The 27267-nt window shown below is 40.6% G+C and overlaps 2 protein-coding genes across 9 annotated transcripts; one reads left to right on the top strand and one right to left on the bottom strand.

The window, feature by feature from the left end:
• The first annotated feature begins 409 nt into the window (after positions 1-409).
• LOC6566723 (dedicator of cytokinesis protein 9) lies at positions 410-27027 on the top strand. 8 transcript variants are annotated; one of them, XM_032739132.2, is made up of 14 exons: positions 410-1050; positions 5938-5979; positions 15338-15454; positions 15881-16392; positions 16456-16759; positions 16823-18283; positions 18364-18699; positions 18927-20399; positions 20598-22208; positions 22278-22424; positions 25456-25666; positions 25732-26020; positions 26096-26328; positions 26806-27027. In XM_032739132.2, the coding sequence occupies exons 1-14, from the start codon at positions 955-957 to the stop codon at positions 26826-26828; spliced, it is 6855 nt and encodes a 2284-aa protein (XP_032595023.2). In that variant the 5' UTR covers positions 410-954; the 3' UTR covers positions 26829-27027. The 8 variants fall into 8 exon arrangements, with proteins under 8 accessions (XP_032595023.2, XP_032595030.2, XP_032595022.2 ...); XM_032739139.2 differs by having other exon boundaries at positions 18924-20399; positions 26096-26214; XM_032739131.2 differs by having other exon boundaries at positions 18924-20399.
• Positions 22581-25318, bottom strand: LOC6566722. The gene is made up of 3 exons (XM_001993176.3): positions 23739-25318; positions 22936-23083; positions 22581-22867 (listed from the first exon to the last, which is right to left on the bottom strand). The coding sequence occupies exons 1-3, from the start codon at positions 25148-25150 to the stop codon at positions 22802-22804; spliced, it is 1626 nt and encodes a 541-aa protein (XP_001993212.2). The 5' UTR covers positions 25151-25318; the 3' UTR covers positions 22581-22801.
• Positions 27028-27267: the final 240 nt, after the last annotated feature.

Here is a 27267-nt window from a genome sequence, read left to right as displayed (position 1 = left end):
TCAACAGACGAATTTTTGCACAGGTTCTCAATCAATTGCAGGAATATCTTTAAAAATACAAGTAAAAAACTATGCAGCATAAGTACATCTGAGACTTAAATTTGGTTCGAAATCACACAAAATTGATAGCATAATCCTGCGCACCAAATGCAAAAATTCAAATCTTATGTTAAAAGCAACAGTTTAGCTTACAGCTGTTAAATAACTATGCTAAAATTGACCGAGCTGCCAACTTGTTAATCGCAAAGCAAATGTTGCTAGCGTTGAAAGTGCTTGGCCATATGCTGCTTAGCAACATATTTGTCTATCGACGTTATCGATGCCGAGCTGCTATCGACTTGACCAGAGTGCAAAATATTCTTCTACGACTTTCGTGCGGTACGGTTGTGCGCGTCGGATAAATTAAAATGCTAAGAGCATCACTTTATCTATTGCTTAAAGCCACACGCTAAACACGCGAAAAGCAAAAGTGAATAGCAAAATACCAATTAACAAAGTATTTAAACAAAACGCGAAAAGCTGTTTATAGCATACAAAACAGCTGCCAATAAATTCAAGTTAATTAACAAAACAGTTGGATGCTGTATGTGTGAGTGTGTGTGTTCAAAAACGAAAATATTTTCCTAAAAGTTTGTAGGTGTGTGTGCGTGTGTGTTCCAGTTTTGTGTATAACAAAAAGAATTCTGTGTTGAGTGTCCTTTGAAGGTGGTGCAGGATAACAACGCATTAGTCATCAGCAGAGGCAGCGCAGTTAGCAGCGCATCCTGTCTGTTGTCGCCGGTTCTTGTTTTGCATACAGCACAAAAACAAAAACCAACAAAAAAGCTGGAACAACAACAACAATAACAACACAACAACTTGTTCTCCATGCACCGTTTAACCCCTGCGTAACAACAACAAGGAGAAGAACAAGAAGAGTAAGAAGAAGAGCGAACGAACGAAGGGAAATTGAGAATGGAGCGTAAATTCACGCGGGGCTTGAATAAGCCCGGCATGGCCGCACAGCTGAGAGAGAGCGTCTCTCAGGTTGTGCGTGAGAGCGCAGTTTTGGTAAGTTTTTTTTTTTATATTTGAAGTTGCTGTTGTTGCATTTACTTATTCATTCTGTGCCTGTTGTTTCTGTTGCAGTTGTTGGTAGTTGTTGTGGGTGTGTCCCTTTGCATGTGGCTTGCTCACAGAAAAAATGATAGCTGTATATGAATTTTATTTACTTTGTATGGCTATTTTGACAAGTCATCAAATATTTTTTTTATTTCTTTCTTTCTCTATGCTCACTTTCAGTGTTGCAATGCTCATTCAATTTTGCGTCAGTTTTGGCAAACATCCAAAATGTTTGATATCTGCGTTTTTCACTCATATGTTGCTCTCTCGCTCTCTCTGTCTTTCCTTCGCAGCTCTTTAAGCATATTTTTAAAATGATTTTAATGACGTTTGTGAAATGTTCAGATAAACTGTAACGTTGCATAACCAACAACAACAAGAACAACTGTCAAGGGACAAGTTTATTCACTTGTTGTTCATCACTCTCTCAACGCGCCTTAATAATAATAATTATTATCTTAGGGGCTAGCAGCCAGCTCGGCAAGGCCGTGAGATTTAAAATACCGCAGCTTCCACTTTTGTTTACATTCATGTTTGGAGAAAAAAAAAACAATTATCTGTTTGCCTTAAGCGGCACAGTGGAATGCAGCTAAAGTTAAATTGACAATTCTCAAAAACAATTTTAAAAATTAATTTCATTGAAAGTAAATTCTTTAAAAAAATAAGCATTCCCTTGCGGATCAATTCTCAAATTATAGTTTGATTTTTAATTACTTGAATTGAATTTAATGAAGATTATATAATTTCAATGTATAAATTAATATTTTCACAACTTCAAAAAGTCCCCTAATATGCCTCATTATATAGATGTTGTGTTCAGTATATATGCGCTATATACTCTGTAAATAACAAAAAACAAGCCGCTCAAAAAACATTATTCAATTGCTTATTTACACAGACACGCCTCTAACAAGTCGTGCTTCATGTTTTGAAATGTATTTAATAAATAAACACAGTACAACTTTAAGTCTCCCACAGCATGAAGTCGATGTCTGCTTCAGCCCCAATAATCAAGAATGTCGCAGCTCCAAATAATTAAGAGTATTACAATTTGGGCCAGTGAACTTCTGTATCTAACTACACTGACCCCAAATTATCAGCGGTTGTGAGCATATATATTTAATGAATGCGATTAGCAGATGGATAGGGCAGCTGATAAAGTAATGTGACATCTGATAAAGGCAAACGATAGTTTGGAAAACTAAATTTGGAACCGAAAAGAAGCTAAAGTGAAATTTGTGCAAAAAAAAGAAGAAGAATGTGCAAGCATCGTAACTGAATGACACGGTTTCGTTCACTCTTATAACCACATATGTTTTTGGCCAAATACCCAATACATAGTATACATGCATATGTATGTGTTGATATTTTTTTATGACCTGATTGACTGCCAATGGACAATTGTGGCTTAATAAGTCTGCTCGCCACATTTGTGCTCCAATATCAATGTGTACTCTCACTTGCCGCATTATAACGCACTAATTGAATTAGAGAGGCAGCCCCCCCTTCCCTCTATTCACTCTCTCTCTCTATTTATGACCACCCAAAAAACAAACATGATTCAGCTTGGAGCTCACTCTAATTGGCATTGAAGCGCGTCTAATGTTCGCCTCCTCCACATAATATGATTATTTTGTGTGCTGCGGGCCAAGTAATGTAATTAGCGGAACAGTTAGCAGCGACACGTGAAGAATGCTGCATTCGATGGCTGAATGAAGTCACGCCCCGTTCCGCCAGATACGCCTCAAATTTGCATTTATTGACATTTGAGCAGCTCATATAATATATTCATTATGCATGTATTTTTCGAAATGTATGTTTATTTTTATACAAATGTAATGCTTGGCATTTACAATATTGACTTTTTCGCTTATAAATTGGCACCTTTCCTCGAATTTCTTAACTTAATAAGATGATGCATAATTATGCATAAATGATTTATAAACACGAATTAATTGATAGTAAGAATATCAAGCTGAATCAGTACTGTTTGTAGAACAAAATCACCGTTTCATTATCGGTCTTAACGAAATTTTTAGTTGATCACTGATATGTCTGGCTATATTATATATCAATTGGAATTCGTACAATACGAGAACTTATACCACAAATTTGATGTCTCTAGCCCATATAGTCTCTGAGATCGGTTTGTGAACATAGGAGGACAAATGGATGTAGTTAAATTAACTCGGCTGATGATGTTGATCAAGAATCTATATGCTTTATGGGGTCGGAGATGCTTGCTTCTGCCTGTTACATACTTTTGCACCACTTCATTATACCATTTTTCCATTTTTAATGGGTCAGGCTATTATCATAGTATGCAAGAATATTGAGCTGAATCATCAATAATACTGAATTGCAATTAATAAGTAGGGCATTTTTTAGTTAACTAGTCTATGATTGCAACTTTTAAAAACGCTGCTAGTTAAATCTGCTTAGCTTATGCCAAGTCGTTACAAAATGTGTAGTAGATCACAATATATACAAGGCCAGACCAGATTCATACATATATATATATGTCACTACAAATCTTGTGGATAGTACTTATTGTAACAGTTGCTCGCTTCCCTTCTCAATTTCTGACTGGTTACACAGTGTAAATTATACTTTCCCCATTGCACTCAAGATTTGCCAGCATGGAAATGCACAATTTAGACGCCTGATGTTCATTAAAGTACTTGCTTATTGTTGACATATCTGTTTACACACACACACAGCTGCCATATGACACCACATAACAGAAAATCATAAAAGCCGCCACTTTGTCTAAGCTTTGAATAACGTCGACGACTCTAGGGTCTAGAATTTATTAGCAAAACAAAAAAGATAAGGTTGTGTTCAGTTCAGCAAATGTTTCCAATAGCACAGCAGCTGCACGATTTTGTAAAAATATTTAAGTTGAAAAAAATGATTGTGCTATTTATAAAACAGCTGTCTATATATTATTTTTATCATATTTATATTATGTCGTATAGCCCTGCAAGCCATGCAAACGCAAAACAAAAACCCATTACAAATATACTATATATACATATATGTACATATGACTATATATATACACTTGCAAATTCGCCTGTTTGCCTTCATAATTCTCACTTTGGTCTTAAAAACGTTTCCATATTTGATTTATAATAAACATTATCCTAAGTCGTATGCCCCAGCAAAATTCATTCATTCGTTTCATTTTTTTCTTTTTTTTGGTTGCCCACCTTTGGACATGACTTCATCTTTCAATTATGTTGAGCACAACAAACAAAAAACATGCATTATAAGCAGCGTTCCATTAATGTACAATAAAAACAGGAGAAACAGGCCCAAAATTTCGCGCCACATAAATAAATAGAACTCAACTGAGCTAAGCAGCTTCTCTTTGAGTGCCACTTGAGTGTTAAACGACTATTTGAATAGTTGCGCGAATATATTTACATATATACGCATATTAAATGAACATTATGTGTAGTAATTTTATTAGCGGCATTTGTTTTTATATAATTGTAACTTATATTGTATAGAGCTGTTAGCATTTTGCTAGACTTGTTCTGCCCACATGCATATACAGATTTATTTATTTATATATTCATGTATTTGTCTTAGCACTTCCTCTATTTAATCGTTCTATACATATATAAATACATACATACCTATATACATACGACTGTACACTCGTATTACCCATTTTGTCTGATTGTTTTCGAAAGAGACGCTTCACGTGTTCAGCGCTTTTGTCACGGCTCAACTGTTCCAGCTCTGTTTGCTTGCACTCCCTGCTGAGCGCTGCTGAATTGGGTAGATTAGCTGTGGGCTCTACTGAAGAGAAGATTCAATATTATCAATATAATATTGATGTTGCTCGGATAGATAGTAAATCTTTATTGTAAATAAAATGGAAAACATACACTACTTCATAATTATTTGTATACAATGAAACTATTACAAACGGATAAATGGGTGTATTGAGTCTGTGCAAAATGAAGTAGAAGGTAGCATCTCCGACCTCATGAAGTATATATATTATTTATCAGCAGAGTCGATTTACGTAGATCAGAAACTATTAAAGTTAGAGAAAATTGGAATATAAGTTCCTCGTATATCGGCGCAGATCAAAATTATTTCATTTTATCGGTTACTGTCCTTGTTTGGCGAATATCGACTCAAATCGATATCCGATAACAATAAAAATAATGTAAAATATACTAATAAAAAATTAGTATTGAATAAAAAACGCACATTTTATGAACCAAAACATATTTTCATATTGAGTAAACTACTATCGGCATGCATTCAAAAGCATTCCAACTTGTTACAATCTAAGATTATTATTTATTTCATATTACACATTTAAAGCGCCGCCTTAGCAGGGTATTTGCCTGTTTAAAACCCCAAAAAAATCATGCTTATTTGTTTGCCTCTCTATATATTATTGCTATAAAGGTATACGTGTATTCTTTATTGTGTGTTTTGTGTATTTTCGTGTTGTTCAGTTGTCTGGCATAGTTCAACCCAGCGGAAGAATCGCCTCTGAACTTTTGCTGTTTGTATGCGTATATTTGATGTATATATATAAATATTTATATATGTATGACGTATGTTTTTTGTGCTTTAATGAGCGCTATATTTACTTGATTCTGCCTAGCTGTCCAAAATAAGTATCTACATATTGTAGCCAATTTTAATATGGTCTTATGGGCCCTCCTTCATAATATATAGTCTAGCCTATACACAAACTATATATTGTATATATCCAAACTATATATAAATTGCTTAAGCAGTTACATACTTAACACTTAGCTTGTACTGACCCAAGCTTCTCTTAATTCTTTTCTATCATTTTAGCTACACTGCCCTGGAAGCTATCAGCGCAGTCTCTCCATTTTGGTAAAGCAAATTGATATAACAATTGCCAGCCCCATAACCCACTTCCAACTACATCTAATAATGCATAACAGTCTTATGTCAATCGCTAACAACGACGGCAAAAATATTTGACCTGATTTTTTTTCCTTCTTTTTTTCTGCACTTGATGTCAGTCCATTATTGATTCTCTAGCGGCTGACCTTCACTTAGCTGTCACACAATGTCCTTAGATATGCACATCAAGATGAGTTCCTGAATGATTAATTCATGCATGTCATGCTCAAGTCATGTATAATTAAATGCCGCAGTGATAATCACAACTCATCATTTTCAAGCACTTTCCATTAGTTTTCTTCACTTTCCACATGCAAAAAAGCGTTAAGAGCCGTGTTAATAATGCTGTACATAAATGTAAGCACAAGATACATCTTTATATTTATTTAATGCTGGCAGTCGTGCAAATATTGACATTGAAAATGGTGTCTGTTGTGGAAAAACTCGAAACTCGAAACTCGAATACGAAACTCGTTTCCTATGACTGCTGTCAATTATTAAGAATGAGTCAAGTTTTTATCTTTTCTATTTCAATTTAATGGAGAAAAAAGTGTAAAACTGCAGGTGCACTCAGTTTTATGGTTTATGGCTCTGTTAACTATTTAAGTCATGGCCACCAAATGCTCCATTTGGGCAACAAATTGGCCGAGGAAAGAAACCTTCGCGCCACAAACCGTTGCATCCAATTGATGCTAATAATATAAATTGTTGATAATACACGTCCATATTATTATTGTTGCAAAATCCCATGGAAATGACACAATTGTCGACAGCGGCATGCCAAAGTGAAAAACAAAACACTAAAAAAAAATAAACAAATTTAAAACTTTTATAACAAATATTTTGTGCGCACAAAGCAAACTAAATTTTCGCACATTTTTGCGCTGAAAAATAGTCTTGTTTAGATTTTTTTCTGGGGAATTTTTGGTTCTCATTTCCACACAAATAGAGATATTCCATGTATACATAAGCAACAAGAAATTTGTTTTCGGCGGAAATGCTTTGTGTTGGCCGCATCACTTGACCCATAACGCGAATTCGACGCGTTTGCCAGATTATTAAACTTAATGGCATCTTAATTTATGAGCTTGCCTCAGATTTGCGGCACTGATAAATAAATTTGAGAAGCGTAGAAATTCGAAATGTTTGATAAACAAACGTGTTGTGGATCGCTTCGATTATTTATACATGTGGGTACACACAACAAGTGAAAGAACAACAACAAGTATATTCAAAGGTGTTAAAAACTCATTTCTGTAAAGTTGTAGGAGAAACTCCAGAAGTGATCGTTCAACTAAGTGAAAGGTGCGAATACTGCAGCTGTTTTGTTTTGCTTTATTGTAGAAAAGTTGTTAAATTTTGTAAAATACCTTTCAGCTAGTTTCTCCTACTAGACTAAAAGTCAATGTAATATTAATAAACAGAGTATTATTTTTCAAAAAAAATTAGGGGAATTATTTTTATTAATGAAGATCATTCACATGATTTGATATCATAAAAACATTACCATAATAAACTTTCGCCCTAACTGTATACTGATGAAACTTGCAGACTTGCAGACCTTAGCTGGTGTATTGTAGTTCATGTCTCTTTGAATTAGGACAGTGGCAGCAAAGTGAAGCTCTGAACACGCAAACACAGATATGAACAGAAGAGATTCTGTGATAAATCACAGAAGTAAAGGTCGCTGACATGTCACATGTCGCATTGTCATTTGTGTGTTCACATACCCTTACCCATTTACACAGAAAAGATAAAAAGAACTAAAGGCAGAATGCGAATGCAAATGAAATCCACTCGAAACACAGAACAGATCTAAACTTTCTGACTCAGAGACAAAAGCTTGTATTGTCAGAGCTCCATACGGAAGCGAGTTAACTATTGTTTTTGTTGTTGTTTGTTGTTGTTTTTTTCGCTTTGAGTAACTGTGTCAACTCGAGACTTGAAACACAACAAAGAATGGCGATTCTAATGTGCCATACTGAATACTAAATATTTGCCAGCAAACTCTACAGATTCGAGTACAAATTTCTATGGCAAGTGCTAACAACATACAAACACATTTTCAATACATAAGTTAATGACATTTGCACACAAATATTGACAATTGGGGAAATGGTGGTAAAAAATGATTGTTGTGCAGCTGGGAATATGCATTTTACAATGCGGCAATGTTTCTAATCACATATTGTCATATAGATAAAGTTTGTAGAGAGCCTGCAAGCAAGTATAATGAGACTTGGAGTTAAATTAATATTGAAGTTGCTGCTGCTCCAGATGGGAGACTGCAGTTTGTTTGCCTATTATGCAATAGAGCAAAGTGCACAAGCGACACACCAACGAAAACAATAACGAGAAGAGACAGTTGTAAACAACAACAACTTACGCTGTCAACATACAAAAGTTGCAGACATCTGCAAATAACAAAAGTGTGAGCTGAGCAAAGAGAAAGGGTATCTGGCGGGGGGAGAGTTGGGATTAAGATTGTAAAAAGTGCGATGGCACCTATAAAAAAAAAAGATCTCCAGATTGGTTTTAGAGGAGTGCTTTTTGTTTTCCAGGGCGTGGCTATGTGGCAGATGGAGAAAATGTTTGTCTTACGCATTGCTCTCTTTAAAGTGGATGGATTACCGATATAAGCAATGATAAAATGATTGAGTCTTAACGCTAGATTGAGTAACGACCAAATTCCTGTGAATGAATCTCTGTTAGCTCTAAAATATTTAGTAGTTTAACAACCTCATTTACAGGTGCATAACGATGCCAGCTGTCTGCAGATTAACCTCTCAAGGTCAAATGTGTCAGTTATTGTGTTGAATACTTGCCAGCTGGGCAACTTTTGCTACCTCATTCCGAAATCGCAGTAAGCCCAGCGGCAATTGCTCAACTGCTTTGTTGACGGGCTGAGCAGCAACAACAAGACTTTAGAGAACTAGAAATTCAACCGAGGGTCAACCTTGAGGACAACTTCCAAGCAAAAGCAGTGGAAAAAAGACTTGAAAAGCAAGTGCAATAAAGAGTAGAAAGAGCACAAAATGTACAAACACAAAATTCCCACGCGACCAAAGTGTAGCAGCTAATAGTATTTAACAAAAAACAACACTAACGATTATAACAACTACTACAACAATAATATCACATATAGTTTTTCAATTCTTGGTCATGTGCAGCAAACAACAAAAAAGACAAGAAACAAGTTGTACAGCTTGACTTGAAATTGCTCAACCGGCAGACACCCTGTGTGTAAATCCAAATTATGTTAAGAATAAGACACTTTAGTATCGAGTTTCAACAGGCATATTGATTTCTTAGCGCATTTGTATCTATCAGAATCAAAATCGGCTTAGAGAAACTTTTAAAATAGTTTAACTCCCCTTTTTAATAATTCTAAAGGGTATGCGAAAATAATTAAGCACGACTCAAGATAGTCTTAAAGAAAGTAAAAGAAAAGCAAGCACATATGAAACACGATTTAATAACAATTATTATAAAAAAAGCGTGTATTGTGGCAAGAATATTGCGACGTCTTCAATCTTAATCGTTTGCTGTTTGCTTGGGAAAGTTGACAGTTTCAGTGCTGTTGCTGTTTCTACTGGATAATTGGGTATGTGTGTGTGTGTGTTCATATCATAAGTTTGTGTATACACACAATACAATAGTTGCTTCGATAGATGCGGCTACTTTCTAAAAAGTACTTAGCACTTTCAATTGTGTAAACGCTGTCATAAATACTTGTAAAACTACGAGACAAGAACCTGTCAGCGCCTGTCGACTGTCGACTGGCTAATTATGGTCAAGACTCAAGGAGCCACTTTTCTGCTTTTCCTATGCAGCTGTGTCTGTATGAAATAAGCGTTAATTAAGCAGATGGCCAAAAGTAAATGTCACTCATTAATTGCTCAATTGTAGACAGTCGAGGGAGAGTTGAATAAACCTCTAAAGCTGCAGCGTGATCTTTTGCAACATGGAGTGGTGCCGAGACGCTGACGCTGATGCCGACGCCGACACACCCACCATAATCTACTCAAGTTGGCATTTCGACAAGCAACAAGAAAAACCACAAACGAGTTTCAAGAACCCAAAGCCGCCCAAGGCTCCCAACTTAATCTTTATGGCGACACTGGTCTACCGAAACTTGTAGCTTAGGTCAAGAAAGATACATTTTCTTGAATCATAAAGTTCACAGAATCGTTGCGTGAAATATCATAACTTTGATACACAATTGGTAGATTTAATTGTAATAATAAATACAATTTGATATAAGTTGCAAATTGTGAGCTACTTCAAACCGAAAAATAGAGACTTTCCTTTCAATAAATCCGGCATTAATAAAAAAAAGCTGATTTGCAGTTGTGATTATGGCAAACATTTACTTTCTCATCGATCGATAATAATTCTGATAAATTATTACACAGTAGCCAGTGCCATCAATATGAAAAGTATTATGCAATCGAATGAAAGTCTTGCGGCACTTTTATCCACTCGCATGTTGCGCAATGTGAAGCGATTAGTGCATTATAATATGTTTTGCATATAATGCCATGTCAATTGGCATTATATGAAATGATTTAAATAAAATGCAGTTGCTCGACATCGGATCGTATTGTGCGCAAATGAACAAAAAGCCATCTAATAAATGACTCCAAACAATCGAATGTGTTTGGCGCTTGAATGCGAACTATTATCGACTACTAATGACAAACTTCCTCTTGTATGGAAAATCGCGCATGTAAATTCGTTTAAAAATCGTCCAGCAAATTGTATTGAGATTTGAGATTTAAGACCACGACAGAGACTGGGTGAAATTTATTTATTTTTTTGCCATGGTACAAAAGCTAATTTCATTCCAAATACAATTCAATAGAATTGTCGGGCAGCTTAGAAAGTTTAACTTTGTCACTTTGATTTTCAATGCTATTTTAAATTATGCGAGAGATTTTCAAAAGACCAATTGGAATTTGCCGCTTGTGATTATGTGATATGGTCTCCCAACAACAAGAAATGATCAAATTCCACTTGATAATTTTGCTGACTTGTCCTCACATTTAAAATGATGGCAAAGTAAAGTCCAGTTAACACGTTTTCAGTTACACCTATGTACATATTTGTCGGCCCAAAAGTATCGGGTTCATTGAACCAAAACCTGCTCTGGCGTTTGACCAAAACAAAAGCGTCCCACCTTTTGCGGCCTTTTCCGCTGCGTCACTTGGGAAAAATGGTCACAATGATAAAATGAAACTTTATATAAACGCAATAATATGTACACACACACACACACACAACCAAACACACAAGAAACTACCAAGTGCATTGTATGATGACATTGCTATGCAAAGCAATTTTTTTATCAGTGACATTCTGTGCCCCTTTTATGGCTCAAGTTCACATGCAAATTCTCAGCTCATGCTGCAAATATTTTCTTTGCATATATATAAGTTTTACAATGATATGAAGCGCTTCAAAAGGAAGTTGCAGCAGAGCGTGTGTCATTCTCTATAGAATTCGCTTTTATACATATTTATATATATATATATTATACACATTTATTTCTAAATTAAAGCACTCATTATTTATAAGTTGTTATTGCCATATAATTTAAGAGTCTCTGATGAATTTAGTTTTTGATATTTCAAGGCCTAAGATGAGTGATTAAAGTTCTGCTTAACGACAGTTCGCTGAGTTTCTGACAATTTTTAAATCAAATTATTTCAGTTTTCAATGCCTTTAAAAAGTGTCTACGTATTCTTTTGGAAATTGACGAAAGACAGCCACTAAGTTAACAACAATTTAAAAAGTTACTACCTCTTAATCATGGGAATTGGCGAAAAGCAGCCAAGAATTGAACAACACTGGTTTTTTTAAATGACCTAATTTACTTAAGCTGTTTTATTTGATTAAACAGGAAGAAACCCAATCAATACAAATTTAGGAAATATGTTTGCACAGATGCATAGAAAAAGCCCTTTTTTGGATGAGCCATTTATAGATATAACTAAATTTTTGACTTTTTTAAAATTAATTCGAGCCATGAAAATATGGCAAAATTAAACATAAACATAAAAAATTCTTGGCATTCACAATCTGTTATTCGATTCGTCTTGCTTCTTAGACTAATATTTAATATTTGCCATAAAAGCCATCCGTAAAATCCACTATAGTAAAACAAAAATATATTGGAAAAACGAAAGCTCTTGTTAAATGCAAAACACTTATTGTTTTTACTATGGGCCACTTTGGCCATTTGGTAAAAAACATTGGCATCAATACAAAAACATTTTATAGGAGCGGTCAATTGGAATTTTGTTTGAAAAACTGTAACACAATTTCTACGCAGAGATATCTTTAGATGGCATAGAATTTACTGTGCACACAAGTATTTCTTTCGATATCAAAATAACAACTGGAAAACATTTGGTGGCTAAAAGTGTGGGTCAAAAGTTCGCCAGACGTAGTCAAAACTTTTCCATATACCCATAATGCAAATCACTCTCGGCAGACTGCTGATGCAGACCACTTCAATGGTTTCCAATTCACTTCAAAGCGAAGCAAAAAAGATACAATTTTCCCCCCCATTTGCCTGCCAAGCGCTTTTGTGCTGCTCATTTAAGCGGCTCAAGATTTTTTCTTTTATATGAAAAGGCGGCTGCATTGTTGCAATTTAAATTGTTCGCTTGCAGGCGGTGTGTGGGATGGGGGGATGGAGTGGTGAACCAGCTGTTGGGGGTTGCACCACTCAAGTGACATTGTGGGGCTACACTCGTAGGCATGCCATGGTGATGGGCGGGCATGGTGATGCCATTGCTTTGCCATATCAAAATCAACGGTCATTGCCATTACCATAGCCATCGAACATTAGCCATTAACCATAACCAGCGACAAGTAGCCCGCAAGAAAAGTGAACAGCAGCAACAGCAGCCGCCGCATGCCACTTGGCAGCGCTTCAATTGCATGGCCAGGCATATGAAATCATCACGTTTCATGGTGGCGCCCCAAACCGAGCCCAACATTCGCCTTTTGATGATGATGATGATGATGGTGATGAGGCCTTCTGCTCAAGTTTCACGCCTTGCCTGGCAGCTGGACTAGTTGTTATTGCTGCGGTTGGACGTTGAGGCTTTCCATTGCCTGCCTGCCACTTTTTTTTTTACAACAAATTTGCGTGTTGGACTCTGTAGATGGAGATGATATCCACTGATAGATCGCGCCTATATTGACTGATATGAACAAGATTTCTAGCTTGTTTAACGCAACGCCCATATCTTTTTTTAGCCACTCTGCTTGAAAGTCTATCTGCCGTTTGCGGAACAAGCTAAAGAAGAACTCGCTACGAAGCCAGTCAGAAAATTGTTGACAATTTATTGAGGAATCTTGCCGGACGGCGCTTTCATGTTTATGGAAACTCACGTTTGTAGGAATTTGGTTAAGCTTGACTTTCAGTTTAATTGCATTTTGCTGTAGTGTTAACGAAATCCCATAAATTTGGTAAAAAATATAATTAAAATCGTAATATTTTCATATTCAATAGCTAACAGGTAGTTGAACTGTCTGTTAAATACATATAGAAAGGCATAATCAGCTAACGTACAAATTTAACTAGTTAATATTTGAAAAATTAATATTAGAAAACAGACCTAACGACTGAACGTAAGACTACGTTTAAAATTCGACAGCACTTCAATTTTCCAAAGTCATTTTTATTATTGAAAGTAAAATTGAAAAGTGATGTCATCAAATCTAAAATCACAATTCTAATATTTCTTACTTCTATTTAAATGGCTTTTATCAAAGACTATAGAGATATACCTACCTTTTTTGAAAATATTCTGTGCTAGATTTTCTTATATCTCCTACATCTCGTTTTAAATAATAATTTAAACCATAAACTTGGTATACGAAAGTGTAACTTATGCCCCATTAAATTGTTCATTATTCATCGGTTGTCTTACAGGGTATATCGCATGTGAACATATTCACTCTCTAATCAGTGCCTTGTTTGGCTGCCCAATTGATTTGGTAATTGCTTTGCGTAATGGTTGATGCACTTGTCGCCGCATTCGTCGGCTCAGACTTTTGCGAGGGGGTTTAATTACGCAAGTGACGACCACGACGACGACAACGAAGTCAATTTGCATGCAGTGCGTGTAAGAGCGTGAAGGAGAGAGCAGATGCGGCTTGGGCCTACAAAATAAATGCTTTCTACATGGGGCATGCAATCAGCGCGTCCAGGCGACAAGTGCATTGACATCAACATCGCTCAAATGCCTCAGGCTACAGGCTCCACTGCGTACAATAAACCCGATAAAATGAATATAAACCTAGACATTGGCTGGCTGGCTGGCTGGCTGCCATTGGGTGTAATTGAAGTTTGGCAAAAAACTTAAAAATGTATAAAAGTTTTAATGGGAATAATTGGAAATTGGAAGAGCCCATATGCAAATTTTTTAAAGCTTTTGGTGGCTTCTGTTTCCCATATAGTTTTAGTTATATAAGCATTCGGCAGATTTCACTAAAGTTTGGCTATTACCTAGCCAATCTCATTTAATATTTATGAACATAATAGTTTGAATATTGATTTCATTCATGAAGAACTAACTTTTGACCTAAGACAATCGATTTTATAGGGCAGCCATCCTTTGACAAACCATTCATTATTGCTGCACAACTACGCAGTAGTCGCACGATGCTCTCATTGCCTCATTAACTGGAAAGCAGAACCAAGCCCAGGCTCAGGTTTCGCCTCAAATGACAAGACTTGACACCGGAAATGACACTTTAACCTTTCGGGCTGGCGCCATTTCATAAAGGGTTGGGCAACTTAATATCACCTGCTGCCCACTATTTAAAGCAGCCCGTCGCACACTCCGTGCCACCACCCTCATGTTGTCATCGTGACTAAAATCAAATTAAAAAAAAAAGAAGAAACTCATGCGCTTGGCTGCGGACCATTGCAAAATGCCAAATGTTTAAATAAAATCGACTTGGTTATGCCAATAGCGCTGCCCACGTCGATTTCGATCGCATGGAACACATCATTAGAAGTTACACCCGCAGCCAGACACAACAAAACCGAAACGGCGACGTCAACATCCGCCGTATAATGCGGTCAAGGTCTGAGCATTTTTGGGGGGAGGCTATGGAAAAGTAACCATAAATTTATTGCGTGCCTCGATTCAATAAATTCCTCGGGCGCTGCATGAACATGGAGATTTGATTATTTGAGGGGAGGAGAACTATTAATAGATGCGTTTTGCTTTTACAAGTGGCACACATAAATTAGCAAACAAATTCTAACCAAAATATCATCGCACCCTCTCTCTACTTGCAGAGCAAACCACTCGTCGTAGAACCGATCGACTTTGAAGCCTTTATAGCCAAAAATAAAACACTCATACAAAATGATCCGCAGCGGGAGTTGCTCATCTATCCAGCAGACGACGTTTCGGTAAGTTGTTGTTTTTATTTTATTTTTTTTGGAATTAGCCTACAAGCCAGAACGAATAATTTATTCATTTGAATTTAGTATTCAACAAACTTTTACTTTTGATCGAGTCGAAAAAAATGTATGCCATATTATAAATCATGGGCAAATGCCTCGAAGCATTTCTATTTGTAAGACTAGTCGTGTTAAATGCTTAATGGTAGGTCTATTATATATAAGATATTCTAAATTAATGATAAAATGTTGTCACTGTAAAGTTATTTATATGTATACTCTTATCTCTAATGGTCTAACTTTGAATACAATTAGATGTGGATAATTAGCCTATTACAATTTTCCACACAATAATGTCTTCAATTAGACAATAGATTAAAAATGCTACAAAAATATAATCTAGACATGCAATTCATAATTTAAAATGTATTGCAGGAGATTGTCATGCCGCGTAAGCAGCGAACCAATGCCAAATCTGTTGCAGATCGGTTTGAGCCACCCAATGAGGCCATTGTTTGTCCACTGCATGGCTCTGTCGTGCTGGGCAGCAATGGACACAGTCAGGTGAGCCGACAGAGCAGCCTGCAATCGAATGGCAGCCTGCAGAATGGACACAGCAGTAACACCAGCCTGTCCAATGGCAACGGGCAATTGTCCCGGAAGAGTTCACAGTGCTCCAATGGCTCTGGGAGTCGTAAGTTGTCGCACGAGTCATCGTATGAGTCGGCGCTGTCGTCCACAACACTCCGTTCGAATCTGGCACAGCCCGAGGAGGTGGACGAGTATGCGGATGAGGAGCCAACAGCTGGCCAAGATGCAGTTGCTCTGGGAAGCCGTGCCGAGTGCACGCGCTTCACACGGCAAGCTCTCTACACGTATCGTGCCAAAAATCATCTCATCCACTACAAGTACAATGCATATGGTGGCAACTGCCACGATCTGCCCAGGTGAGCATTTGACACAATTGATACTCCATTGATCTCCATGCTGACATTCTGATTGCTGCATAGCACTACGCCCGCAGAGGAGTTGTTGGAGGAGCTGTACGAAATCGATGCCGATCAGGATCGTATCGATGAGGAAATGACGCGCTCCCAAGCGGACACAATAACCAAGCAGGGTTATCTGTTGAAAGGACCCGATTCGGCATCGGATCGAATGTTTGCCAATATTGGCAACAAGTCCTTCAAGCGTCGCTATTGCTATCTGCGCCAAGAGATCGATGGCACCTACATGCTCGAATTGCACAAGGATGAAAAGCAGGGCGATGCCAAGGCTACTATTGTCATGGACTTTTGCACGGAAGTGGTGCAGGTGAGTCTTAAATCTCAGCTGCAATTCTCTGAACTAATCACTGTTCTTTGTTTTCCCTTACAGAATCCCAAACGTGGTCGTTTCTGTTTTGAGCTGCGCATGACAGCTGGCCACAAATCCTTCACCTTGGCCGCCGAAAACGAGCAGGACTTTAAAGATTGGCTAACCAAACTATCCTCGGTGCTGGCACAAAACAAGGCACAGGAGGAGAAGCGCAACGCATCTCTCGAACGGCATCCGGCTGCCAATGCGACACCTACACCACAACTGCAGCCACCGGCAATGGAGCCGCAAACGTTTGGCACGCTCAAGGGCTTGGATCAGTCGCTGCATCCACAGCTGATGAAATATGGACGCGAGACGGATCACTCCATAGCGCTGGCGCGTCGGGAGCAACGTCGTCATCTTTTTGCCTGCTATCAGAGTGCCAGCAAGGCTCTGTCCAATGTCGACAATGTCGAACAGTATCGCGAACACTTTGGCACACGCATCCTACTCAGCTGTCAGTGCCTGCGCTTCCGTTTGCAATGCCAGCCTGCGGATTTGACAGATGGCGGCACGGCGGGCGACCAACTCTGCCAGGTGGAGCCGTACATTACCAGTGTTGCACTCTACGATGCCAAGGCGGGTCGCAAGCTCAGCGAGAGCTTCTACTTCAACATCAATGAGTCGGCAGCGGCTCAACTTCTGCCCAATACCCCAGTGCCTGCCTCGGTGGCCGGTTGTGGCATGCCGCGGCGTGCGGAGAGCGATGAGCGCAGTGCCGCCCAGGCGCCACATTCGTTATTCGACGGCGTCTCATCGGAATTGTTGCGGTGTCCGCGCCAGCAGTTCCAGCAGCTGCGACAGTGCCTGTTGTCAGTAAGTGCTCCACATGCAGACATCTATTTGGTGTTGCGCATCGAGAAGGTGCTGCAGTGCAGCATCGCTCAGGCGGCCGAGCCGTATCTGAAAGCGGCACGCGATGCCAAACTGGGCCAGAAGGTGTACAAGGCGGCCAAGAACTGTGCCCAGCACATCGGACACTATCGCCAGCCATTCGCCTGGGCGGCCAAGCCTCTGTTCAAGGCCTACAGCCACGAACTGGATGTGGAGTCGCAGTGTTTGTTCGAGTTCAATACCATCTATCGCCAGGAATTGCCCAAGCTGCGCGATGACGAGCTACTCAAACTGCTTGTCGACTATCGCAAGCCGGAGAAGCTGAGCAAATTGACGATTATACCAGGTTTTATGCGGCTGCAGCTGCAGCTGCTGGATCAGACGACGCCGTGCGGGCTCAGCAAATCTCTGGCGCCCTTGTCCACGTTCAGTGCCTCGACCAAGCAGCAACTCACACTGGAACTCTCCGAGTTTCAGAGCCAAGCCGAGCGCGATGCGTATCCCTACACCAATTTCTGCAATCATCTCTATGTGTATCCACTGAGTCTGCAATTCGATAGCCAAAAATTATTCTCACGCGCTCGCAACATTACAGTTGTTGTCGAGCTGCGCGATGGCGATGGCGAGTACAGTAAACCCCTAAAGGTACAAATCATCGAGATTCGTATTCAACTTGTATCCCTTTCATAATCTTAACTAACTGGTATATTTTTGCTCGTTTATAGTGCATCTATGGCCGACCCGGTCAGGATTTGTTGGTCTCACAGATTGCGAGTCCGGTGCTGCATCACAATGTGACGCCCACTTGGTATGAGGAGATTAAATTGCGTCTGCCACTGGGTCTGTTTGCGGAGCATCACTTGCTCTTCTCCTTCTATCACGTGTCCTGCAATCTGAGCAAGAAACGCGACGCACACGCCGCTTTCGAGACGCCCATTGGCTATGCCTGGCTGCCGCTGCTGCAGAAGAATCGCATCTGCCTGGAGGAGCAACTGTTGCCCGTTGCTGCCACGCTCCCCGTTGGTTATTTATCCATACAGCCGCTGGGCTGGGGCAAGGGGGTGAGTTGCTGTTGTTGTTGTTATTGTTGTTGTTGCTGTCGCTGCTTGTTGCCGATCATCGACTCATGCATCGTTTTGTATTTTTTTTTCACATCCATTCCTTGCTTGCCTAACCAAAAACAACCATCCGCTCTGTGTTTTCTCTTTCTTACTCATACTCCATGCACCGCATCCGCATTCGAATTCCCCCTTTGGCTGCCTACAAACCCTTTCCAATTTCTCAGCAGAACTGCGGTCCGGACATTCAATGGATCGACAATCAGCGACCGCTTTACAACGTTGGTCTCCGCTTGGACTCCACGGTGCTGACGGCCGATCAGCATCTGCATAACTTTTTTGCCCACTGCGAGCGGCTGCTGGAAGGCGGAAAGACTGGAGCCCTGCCCGCCGAAACGGAGACGTGCAAGATCCTGAAGGCGGCACATGCCATCGATATGCGTTCACTTATCAATTTTCTGCCCACGCTGCTCAACGAACTGTTCACGCTGCTGGTGCACACACAGTCCGAGGAGATTGGCCAGAATGTGATTCGTGTGCTGACGAACATCATCCATCTGATCAGCGATGATGCCAAGCGCACCGAGCTGCTGGCTGCGTACGTCAAGTATGTGTTCAATGCGCCATACTACAGCCAAAAGACGGCACGATTACGCACGGTTCATGGTGAGCTGTGTCGTCATTTGCCCCACCTGCTCAGTCCCAACAATCCGGACTTTCTCATCGTGAACAAAATCATGCGTTACTCGTCGATCTTCTTTGATCTGATTGTGAAGAGCATGGCACAGCATCTGTTGGCCACGGGTCGCATTCGCATGTTGCGCAACGAGCGTTTCCCCAAGGAGTATGCGGATCGTGTGGAGCAGCTAATCAAGATGCTCGTCACGTACATAACAACCCGCTACGATGATCTCGGCGAGGAGACACAGCAACTGAATCGTTCCCTGGCGCGTTTTGTGCGTCAGTGTCTCAGCTACATGGATCGTGGATTTGTGTTCAAGCTAATCCGTTTCTATATGGAACAGTTTGCGCCTGGCAATCCACGTGTGCTGCACGAGTATAAGTTCAACTTTCTGCAGGAGATTTGCCAGCACGAGCATTATGTGCCACTCAATCTGCCGTTTGTACTCAATCCCAAGAATCGACCGCCCGAATTGTTGCAGCATCTCACACTCTCCGAGCAGTTTTGTCGCCAGCACTTCCTCTCCGGCCTTCTGCTGCAGGAGCTAAAGAGCAGCCTCAACGAGGTCGGGCACGTGCGTCGCCATGCCCTATCCATCTTCAAGGATTTGCTGGCCAAGCACGAACTGGACGCACGCTATCAGCAACGTGGTCAGCTATGCCGCATCGCCCTGCTGTATGTGCCCTGGCTGGGCATTGTCATGGATAACCTGCATCGCATCGATGATCTGTCCGATGCGAGCCCTTGTACGCCCAACGGACACGTCTATGCCGACTCCGCATCCTATACAAAGCGTCTTAGCTGCTCCAGCAGCTATGTGTTTAGCAAGGACTCCTCAACGTTTGGCTCGCTGACCTCCACACCGCGCTCGAAGAATCGCCTCACAGTGCATACCGATCAGGCGAGTCCCTGTCGCACCTCGATGCACATCAAGGATCACAATTATCTGGCCGCCATCGCTGGCACAGCCATTGGCAATGGCGTCTCCAATCTGTCGCTTAACTCCAACTCCGATTCAGGCGTAAGTAGCCCAATAAATTGTTAAATCTTTTCAACATAATTTCGATTTATTTATGAGAGACACCTATTAAATGCGCATATCCTTACAAGATATTAGCTAAGAAAGATCTGCAGATCCAGTGTAACTCCAAACTCCAATTTCTGATCACATTCATGTATCAATCTTAACACTCCCACAAAAAATATTCTGCTTTTGTAGCACTCACAGGACACGACCACAATTGGAGCCTACACAAATGGGGAAACGGATGTGCCGCTGCGCAATGGCCACAATCGATCCGTGAGTGTGACCCATGCACAGATTCTGTCGCGCTGCGATAAGTTTAGTGCTGCCGAGAGCAAGGATCTGCTGCTTGGCTTCCTGTTTATTGTGAAGCATCTGTCGCAGGATCAAATAGTCGCCTGGTGGCAGAACTGCAACGAGACAGAGACCCTGCAGTTCCTATCAATATTAGACCTGTGCCTCCTGCAGTTCCGCTACGTGGGCAAAAAGCATGTGGTGCTGGCGACTGAGGCGCGTGTGCAGCGACCAACTAAGGCCCATACGCTGCCTGCCAGAAGTACGCCGCCTGTGCTGGAGAATGGCAATCAGGAGCCGCAAAGCAACGGCACTGGCACACTCACCCAGACGCGGGAACATCTGCTGGAGGATATGGATCTCTCGGCCCGAACACAGCAGGCGCTGTATGAATCGAATCTGGCCACAGAAGTGGGCATGATCATACTGGACTGCCTGGGCCTGTATCTTCTGCAGTTCCGTCAACTACTCGCCGACAGTCTGGTGCTGCCCAAGCTGGCGCGCGTCTATTTGCGTTTCCTGCAACTGGGCCAGTCGGAGCGTCTCTCCAAGCACGTCTTTGCCGCCCTGCGCGCTTTCATAAACAACTATGCCATGGCTCTGTTCAAGGGCAATGCCATGCTCTGCGGCCAGATGGTCTATGAGCTGTTGAAGGCCTGCGATAGCCGCCTGGTGGAAATACGTCACGAGTCCTGCGCAGTGCTCTACTTGTTGATGCGCAGTAATTTTGAGTTTAGTGGCCGCAAGGCACTGACCCGTGTCCATCTGCAGGTCATCATCTCCGTGTCGCAAATGATTGGCAATGTGATCGGGCTGAATAATGCGCGTTTCCAAGAGAGCCTGTCGATCATCAACAGCTATGCCAACAGTGACAAGGCCATGAAGGGCACCGGCTTTCCACTCGAGGTCAAGGATTTGACGAGACGGGTGCGCACTGTGCTGATGGCCACGGCCCAGATGCAGGCGCATCACATGGACCCGGAACGACTGCTGGAACTGCAATATTCGCTGGCCAATTCGTATGCCTCTACGCCGGAGCTGCGTCACACCTGGCTAGTAACCATGGCACGTAATCACGAACAGAATGGCAACCTGTCGGAGGCCGCCTGCTGTCATCTGCACATTGCGGCGCTCATGTGCGAATATCTGCGATTACGTGGCGGCTGCACGCTCAGCTGGTCCTCGACGGCTTTTGGACGGATATCGCGCAATATTCCGCGCGATGAGCAGGGCCTCAAGCTGGATGCCGGTGCCCAGGACTCGCAGTATACGGAGCAAATGCTGCTCGAGCAGCTCAAGCAATGCGCCGATTTTCTCGATCGTGCAGAGCGTTTCGAGTGCCTCGGCGAACTCTACAAGCTCATCCTGCCCATCTATGAGCGGGCGCGCAACTTCATCGAACTGGCCCAAAGTTATGAGCATCTCACCCAGGCATACAATAAAATTGTCGAGGTTAATCGGTCTGGGAGGCGTATGTTGGGTCGATTCTATCGCGTCGTCTTCTACGGCATGGTGAGTACCTCTAACTCAAACAGAGCCTGTCTCAAGCTATATATATTCACATATATGACTGCTTTTTAGATGTACTTTGAGGAGGATCATGCCGTTGAGTTTGTGTACAAGGAGCCAAAGCTGACATCGCTAAGCGAGATTTCGGATCGTTTGAACAAACAGTATAAGGAAAAGTTTGGTGCCGATGTCGTCAAACTTATTATGGATTCATCGCCGGTATGTAGCTGTATTCCAAGTCTATTTACATTAAAAAAAAAAAGTTGAAAATAAGTTTTGAGTTTACCTTTTTGACTTGACTTCAATTTGAATAATTATGCATCAAATGCAAAGTGAAAAAGGAAACTGTATGTTTTATGAGATGCTCAATAGAAATAACACGAAACGATTTATTAATTTGTATACACTATAATCACACAATCCATTGCCTGCTAAATTCTGAACAATCCTCAGCAAAGCAATTATTGCCTGACTAAAAACTCGTCTAACAAACTCTTCTGTTGATAACAATTAAGCTCCACTTTGAGATAGCGGCAACCGATCGATGCTGTTTTGAAAACCAACTAAATAAATTGAAAAAGTATTTTCGAACTGTATCATTTGAATAGATACTCATTAAATTGAACATCAGTTTCGTTGTCACCTCGCATTAAGTTGAGGCGCTGCGTGGGGAATATGTGCAAAAATTAGAGAGTATTCAAATATTCGTTGTGTGCAATTTGAGACTTACACGCTTCACCTCCGACTGACGCATCTGGGATGCATGCGTGCTACGTGGTGCAAGCACTCGTTGAGCTCCCGCTGAACTAATCTTGGTGCTCTGCCCTTGAGCCATGGTGCTGGCACGGCTTGTGGTTGGTGCTGTTTTTACATTCTGGCTGGAATTTGAGGAAATGATTATAAATGCCATGCAGTTGGCCACTTTAGCATACAAAATGAATTTGAATTACGCTTAGGAAAAGCTCGCAAAAAATCGCCTTGAATTTTAGAAAATACCCTTACTTTTGTCGCCAAGGGTAACTCACTTTATTATTCAGAAATAAGATTTCTAAAAAAACCAGGGTTTTTCTTCTTAATTACAGTGTAACTTTTATTACAATTTAAAAAAAAAAAATCGCATTTTTAAGAGTCTTCTTTCATACAAAAAATACCTCTACATTTTCCTTTTGGTAACTTATATTAAACATTAGTTTGTAATACAAACATTTTTAAACAGCTAAATTATAGAGAAGCCAATCCAGTAAATCTCATTACTTGTTTCTGATATTTTTAAAGTGAATTTTTGGATTTCTACCTTTTAGAAATGCACTTATTAATAATAGAAATTCGATTAATAATATTTCTAAAATAGAAAACATATTTTTGTGATTGCCTTTCTAATTTTAAGAAATTTTTTGTTCTTATATTTAGAAATTATTTCTAAAAACCAGAAAACACTCTAATATTCAGGGCAATTTGTTCCATATGTTTGAATTTTTTTTAACAAAGGTGAATTTTAACAGGACACGTAAATATTTGTTGTCATTTACTTACACTTGGGCTCGGTCTAACTGTTGCTGTGAGCGCGGTGGCTCCATTTTGCAGATGCGTGTTGGCTTCCCAATTTGTGTGGCCCGCATATCAAGTATATTGCTAACAATACCCGATTTCTGAGGCGATTCACGCTGATACGAGCGAATCGACCCATCTTCCTTAACATGCTGCGGTCGCTCTGGTAGCTTCTTGGACGAACCAATTGTGCCAGTTGCTATGCCAGTTCCAGTTGCTGTGCCTGCTGCCGCTGATGCTGCTGCTGCCATAAAGCCAAGTGAGCTGAAGCGGGATCGTTGGATTTTGCTCTCTTTGCTTGCTTTGGCTACGCGTGTTCCTTGCGAACCCGTCCATTTTCCCTGATTTATCTTGTACAGTTTGGGGTAAGTGGACGAGGAGGAGGACATATTAGTTTGTATTTTTGTCGGCACATTCAGTTTTGAGCTGGATTGCTTTTTTTGGTCCTGTTTCCGTTGCTGCTGCTGCACATCCAACAGCTTATTCACGGGCAATTTGAAGCCACTGGGTGCCGCACAGTTGTACGTTGAATCATAATTAGCTGTAAACGAATCCCATTCGTAGGGCTCCTCAACGGCATTTAGTTCGTCGTTTTGCCGGGCAGCAGGTGCAGCAGTTGATTCCATCGATTGTTCTCCACTGGTGGTAAGTCCTAGTTTTTGGCAGAGCTCTTTGAATGCCTCCTGATAGCGTGTACCCGCATCCTCTGTGATCAGCTTCTCAAATCCCTTGATGTCCTCGATCTGTCGCTCAATCTCCAGTTCGGTGTAGATACACTTTTTCGGCATTCCCGTACACTGTGGACAGAGAGTCTGCTCTTCACTCTTCTCCTCCAGCAGTTCACTCATGCGACTCAGAAATTGTGCGGCTACAGCTTTGCAGGGCCGCTTGGATTGCAATACAGAATCCCCAATTTCCAGCCGAAAGCCAGCTGCCATGCAAAGTTGTTCGTCCAAAGGATTTCGTTGGCCATACTCTTTGGGCATGAACTGCACATTGATGCCCTGGCCGTTGGGTGTTAGGCTCAATTGAATATCAGAGAGCGGCAAATTTGATGTGCCCAATTGTTTCATCAAATAGAAGAGTTGGCGCTGAATGCGGCTCTGTGAATCATCTCTGTTGACGTGAAGACCATCACCGTTAATCACTTTGTTCACCAGCGTCGTTGTCGAGCTGATCAATTGATTGTCATCATCATCATTAACATTAACCTCATAAGCGCCATCGCTAATTTTCATGAAGGAGGGCACGAATTCGGCTGCATTGGGATTTAGTGAGGACTCACTCTGGCTCCGGTTTTGGCTGTGCATATGGTCGCTGCTATCCTCGCTGCCTAACTGCAGTGAATGAATAAAATCCTTCAGGTAGTGATCGTGCATCTCATTGGCAAAGTCCATGCTAGGAAGCTCGTCGCTTGTCCAACTTACTAAAATGATAACTCTAAACTTAATTTGGTCACAATGCACTCTCTTAGCATACAAACAATTTACTATTTGTACGGTGCTATTTAGTTATTGGAGTATTCATTGGAACGATGAAGTTAGCCGAAACACAAATATTACTCTGATTTGGTAGAATATTCCAATATCTCAATTTTCTAAGCAGCTTTGATATTAATGAATATATAGTTGAAACACTTTTGATTAGCTTGTTGATTCGTTGAGAGATTTAATTACTGGTCTGCTATGTTTTTCGCTTACAGGTCAAAGTTGAGGAACTGGATGCCAAACTTGCCTACATACAGGTCACCCATGTGATACCCTTCTTCACCAAAGATGAGCTCGATCAACGTCTCAATGAGTTCGAACAGAATCATGATGTGGACACATTCATGTATGAGACACCATTCACCAAGTCTGGTGCCGCACGCGGCAACGTTGAGGAGCAATGGAAACGTAAAACGGTCATTAAGAGTGAGTCAAGGAGTTGCTCGATTTAAAATAATTGGAGATGAACTAATATTCTAATCACTTTGCAGCCACATATTCATTTCCATATGTCCTCAAACGCATACCAGTCAAATCGCGCGAAATCATCGAGCTGAGTCCCATTGAGGTGGCCATCGATGAGATGCAATCAAAGGTTTCAGAGCTGGAGGAGATCATTCTGCCACCTGCGGATGTTAAGAAGCTGCAGCTGCGTCTTCAGGGCAGCGTAGCAGTCACGGTGAATGCGGGACCATTGGCATATGCGCATGCCTTCCTGGACGCCAAGGTGATCAATAACTTTTCGCTGGATCGGGTCGAGGATTTAAAGGATGTATTTCGGTATGTAGCAGTTTGAATGCGATTAAATGATTCCATTTAGATGAGTAATTCACACTTTACACTTGCTTTAACTAGTGACTTCATTGGCGTCTGTCATAAGGCGTTGCGTGTGAACGAGCGCATGATCAGTGCCGATCAGAAAGAGTATCATCATGTGCTCAAGGAGAACTATGAGAAGCTGTGTCAAGCGCTCAGTGAGTTACTCCAAGACGAGTCATTCCAGCCGCTTAGCGACGATGCCGACACAGCTGCCCAGCGCAATAGCATGGCTTTATTCAATGCGATCAGTGGCGCCTCACATAACTCAAGTACTGCTTAAGTTCAAGCCAAAACCAAAAAAAAAAATTAATAGAAAGAAAAGCATATACCAATACACACATACGCACAGCTACTAAAAATGGTTATTTTTTACAATATTCGCATAACAAAAGCAATGTAGAAGCGTAATTCGTAGCATTAAAATTGTTGTTCGGTGTTCCTTTTGTAATGGATGTTTGATCTTTGACTTTTGATGTTTGATGTTGTCGTTGTTATTGTGGCAGGTAAACTGAGAATTTCGCCCCGTCCCTTGGTTTGTGTCTCATCCAAATGTTAAACAAACGCCATCCATGTGACTAATTCCCAGGTATTTGGTAATTACTAAAGCAAACTAACCGTAAGCAATTACTATACTAAACAATTAATTAACAAAAAAGAAAAATCAACAAATATACTAATTGCTTAAACCCTACCACAAAATAGCTAGCAAATTCATGTAATTAATTCAATTTTACTTTCCATTTTAGGTTTTGGTTATGCCGTTTATTAAAGTCCATGCAAACCAGCAAATACCATATACCCTACACAAATCATACAGCATATATTGAACTACATATACCATATAAATACGCGAACACATCCATACACGATAAAATAAATAGAAGTAACTAATGTTTCAACTAGCTGAACCAAGTTCCAGTACACACGAAAAAACTTGTTAATTTATAAATCCGTTTAGCGCTTATCAAATACATTTATTGTTGTTCAATTCTAAGTAAATGCTTAATTGTATATACATATAAGAGCTTCATAATGATTGTACATTTATTTTATTGATTTTTATTAATATATTATTTATTAGTTGGACTATAATGATATTTCCAGTGTGAAGCATACCTAAAAAAACTGATATACATTTTATATATTTAAATATTTATATTAGCCTGCTGTTTAAAAATCTCAATGAGCTCCCTTATTAGATCAAATCT

Source organism: Drosophila grimshawi, unplaced genomic scaffold (assembly GCF_018153295.1).
Source record: "Drosophila grimshawi isolate 15287-2541.00 unplaced genomic scaffold, ASM1815329v1 contig_1377, whole genome shotgun sequence".
NCBI lineage: Eukaryota > Metazoa > Arthropoda > Insecta > Diptera > Drosophilidae > Drosophila > Drosophila grimshawi.
This window is presented reverse-complemented; position numbering and strand designations above follow the sequence as displayed.

Bases quoted from the DNA above. Each gene is read 5' to 3' on its own strand.
- LOC6566722 (XM_001993176.3), bottom strand. From the start codon at position 25,150: ATGGACTTTGCCAATGAGATGCACGATCACTACCTGAAGGATTTTATT. The intron at 23,084-23,738 runs GTAAGTAAATGA...CTCAAATTCCAG, and splicing joins CAGTTAGACCGAGCCCAAGT to CCAGAATGTAAAAACAGCAC. The intron at 22,868-22,935 runs GTAAGTCTCAAA...TTCCCCACGCAG, and splicing joins GTCAGTCGGAGGTGAAGCGT to CGCCTCAACTTAATGCGAGG.
- LOC6566723 (XM_032739131.2), top strand. From the start codon at position 955: ATGGAGCGTAAATTCACGCGGGGCTTGAATAAGCCCGGCATGGCCGCA. The intron at 18,700-18,923 runs GTGAGTTGCTGT...CCAATTTCTCAG, and splicing joins CGCTGGGCTGGGGCAAGGGG to CAGAACTGCGGTCCGGACAT. The intron at 26,329-26,805 runs GTACTGCTTAAG...TTTCCATTTTAG, and splicing joins TGGCGCCTCACATAACTCAA to GTTTTGGTTATGCCGTTTAT.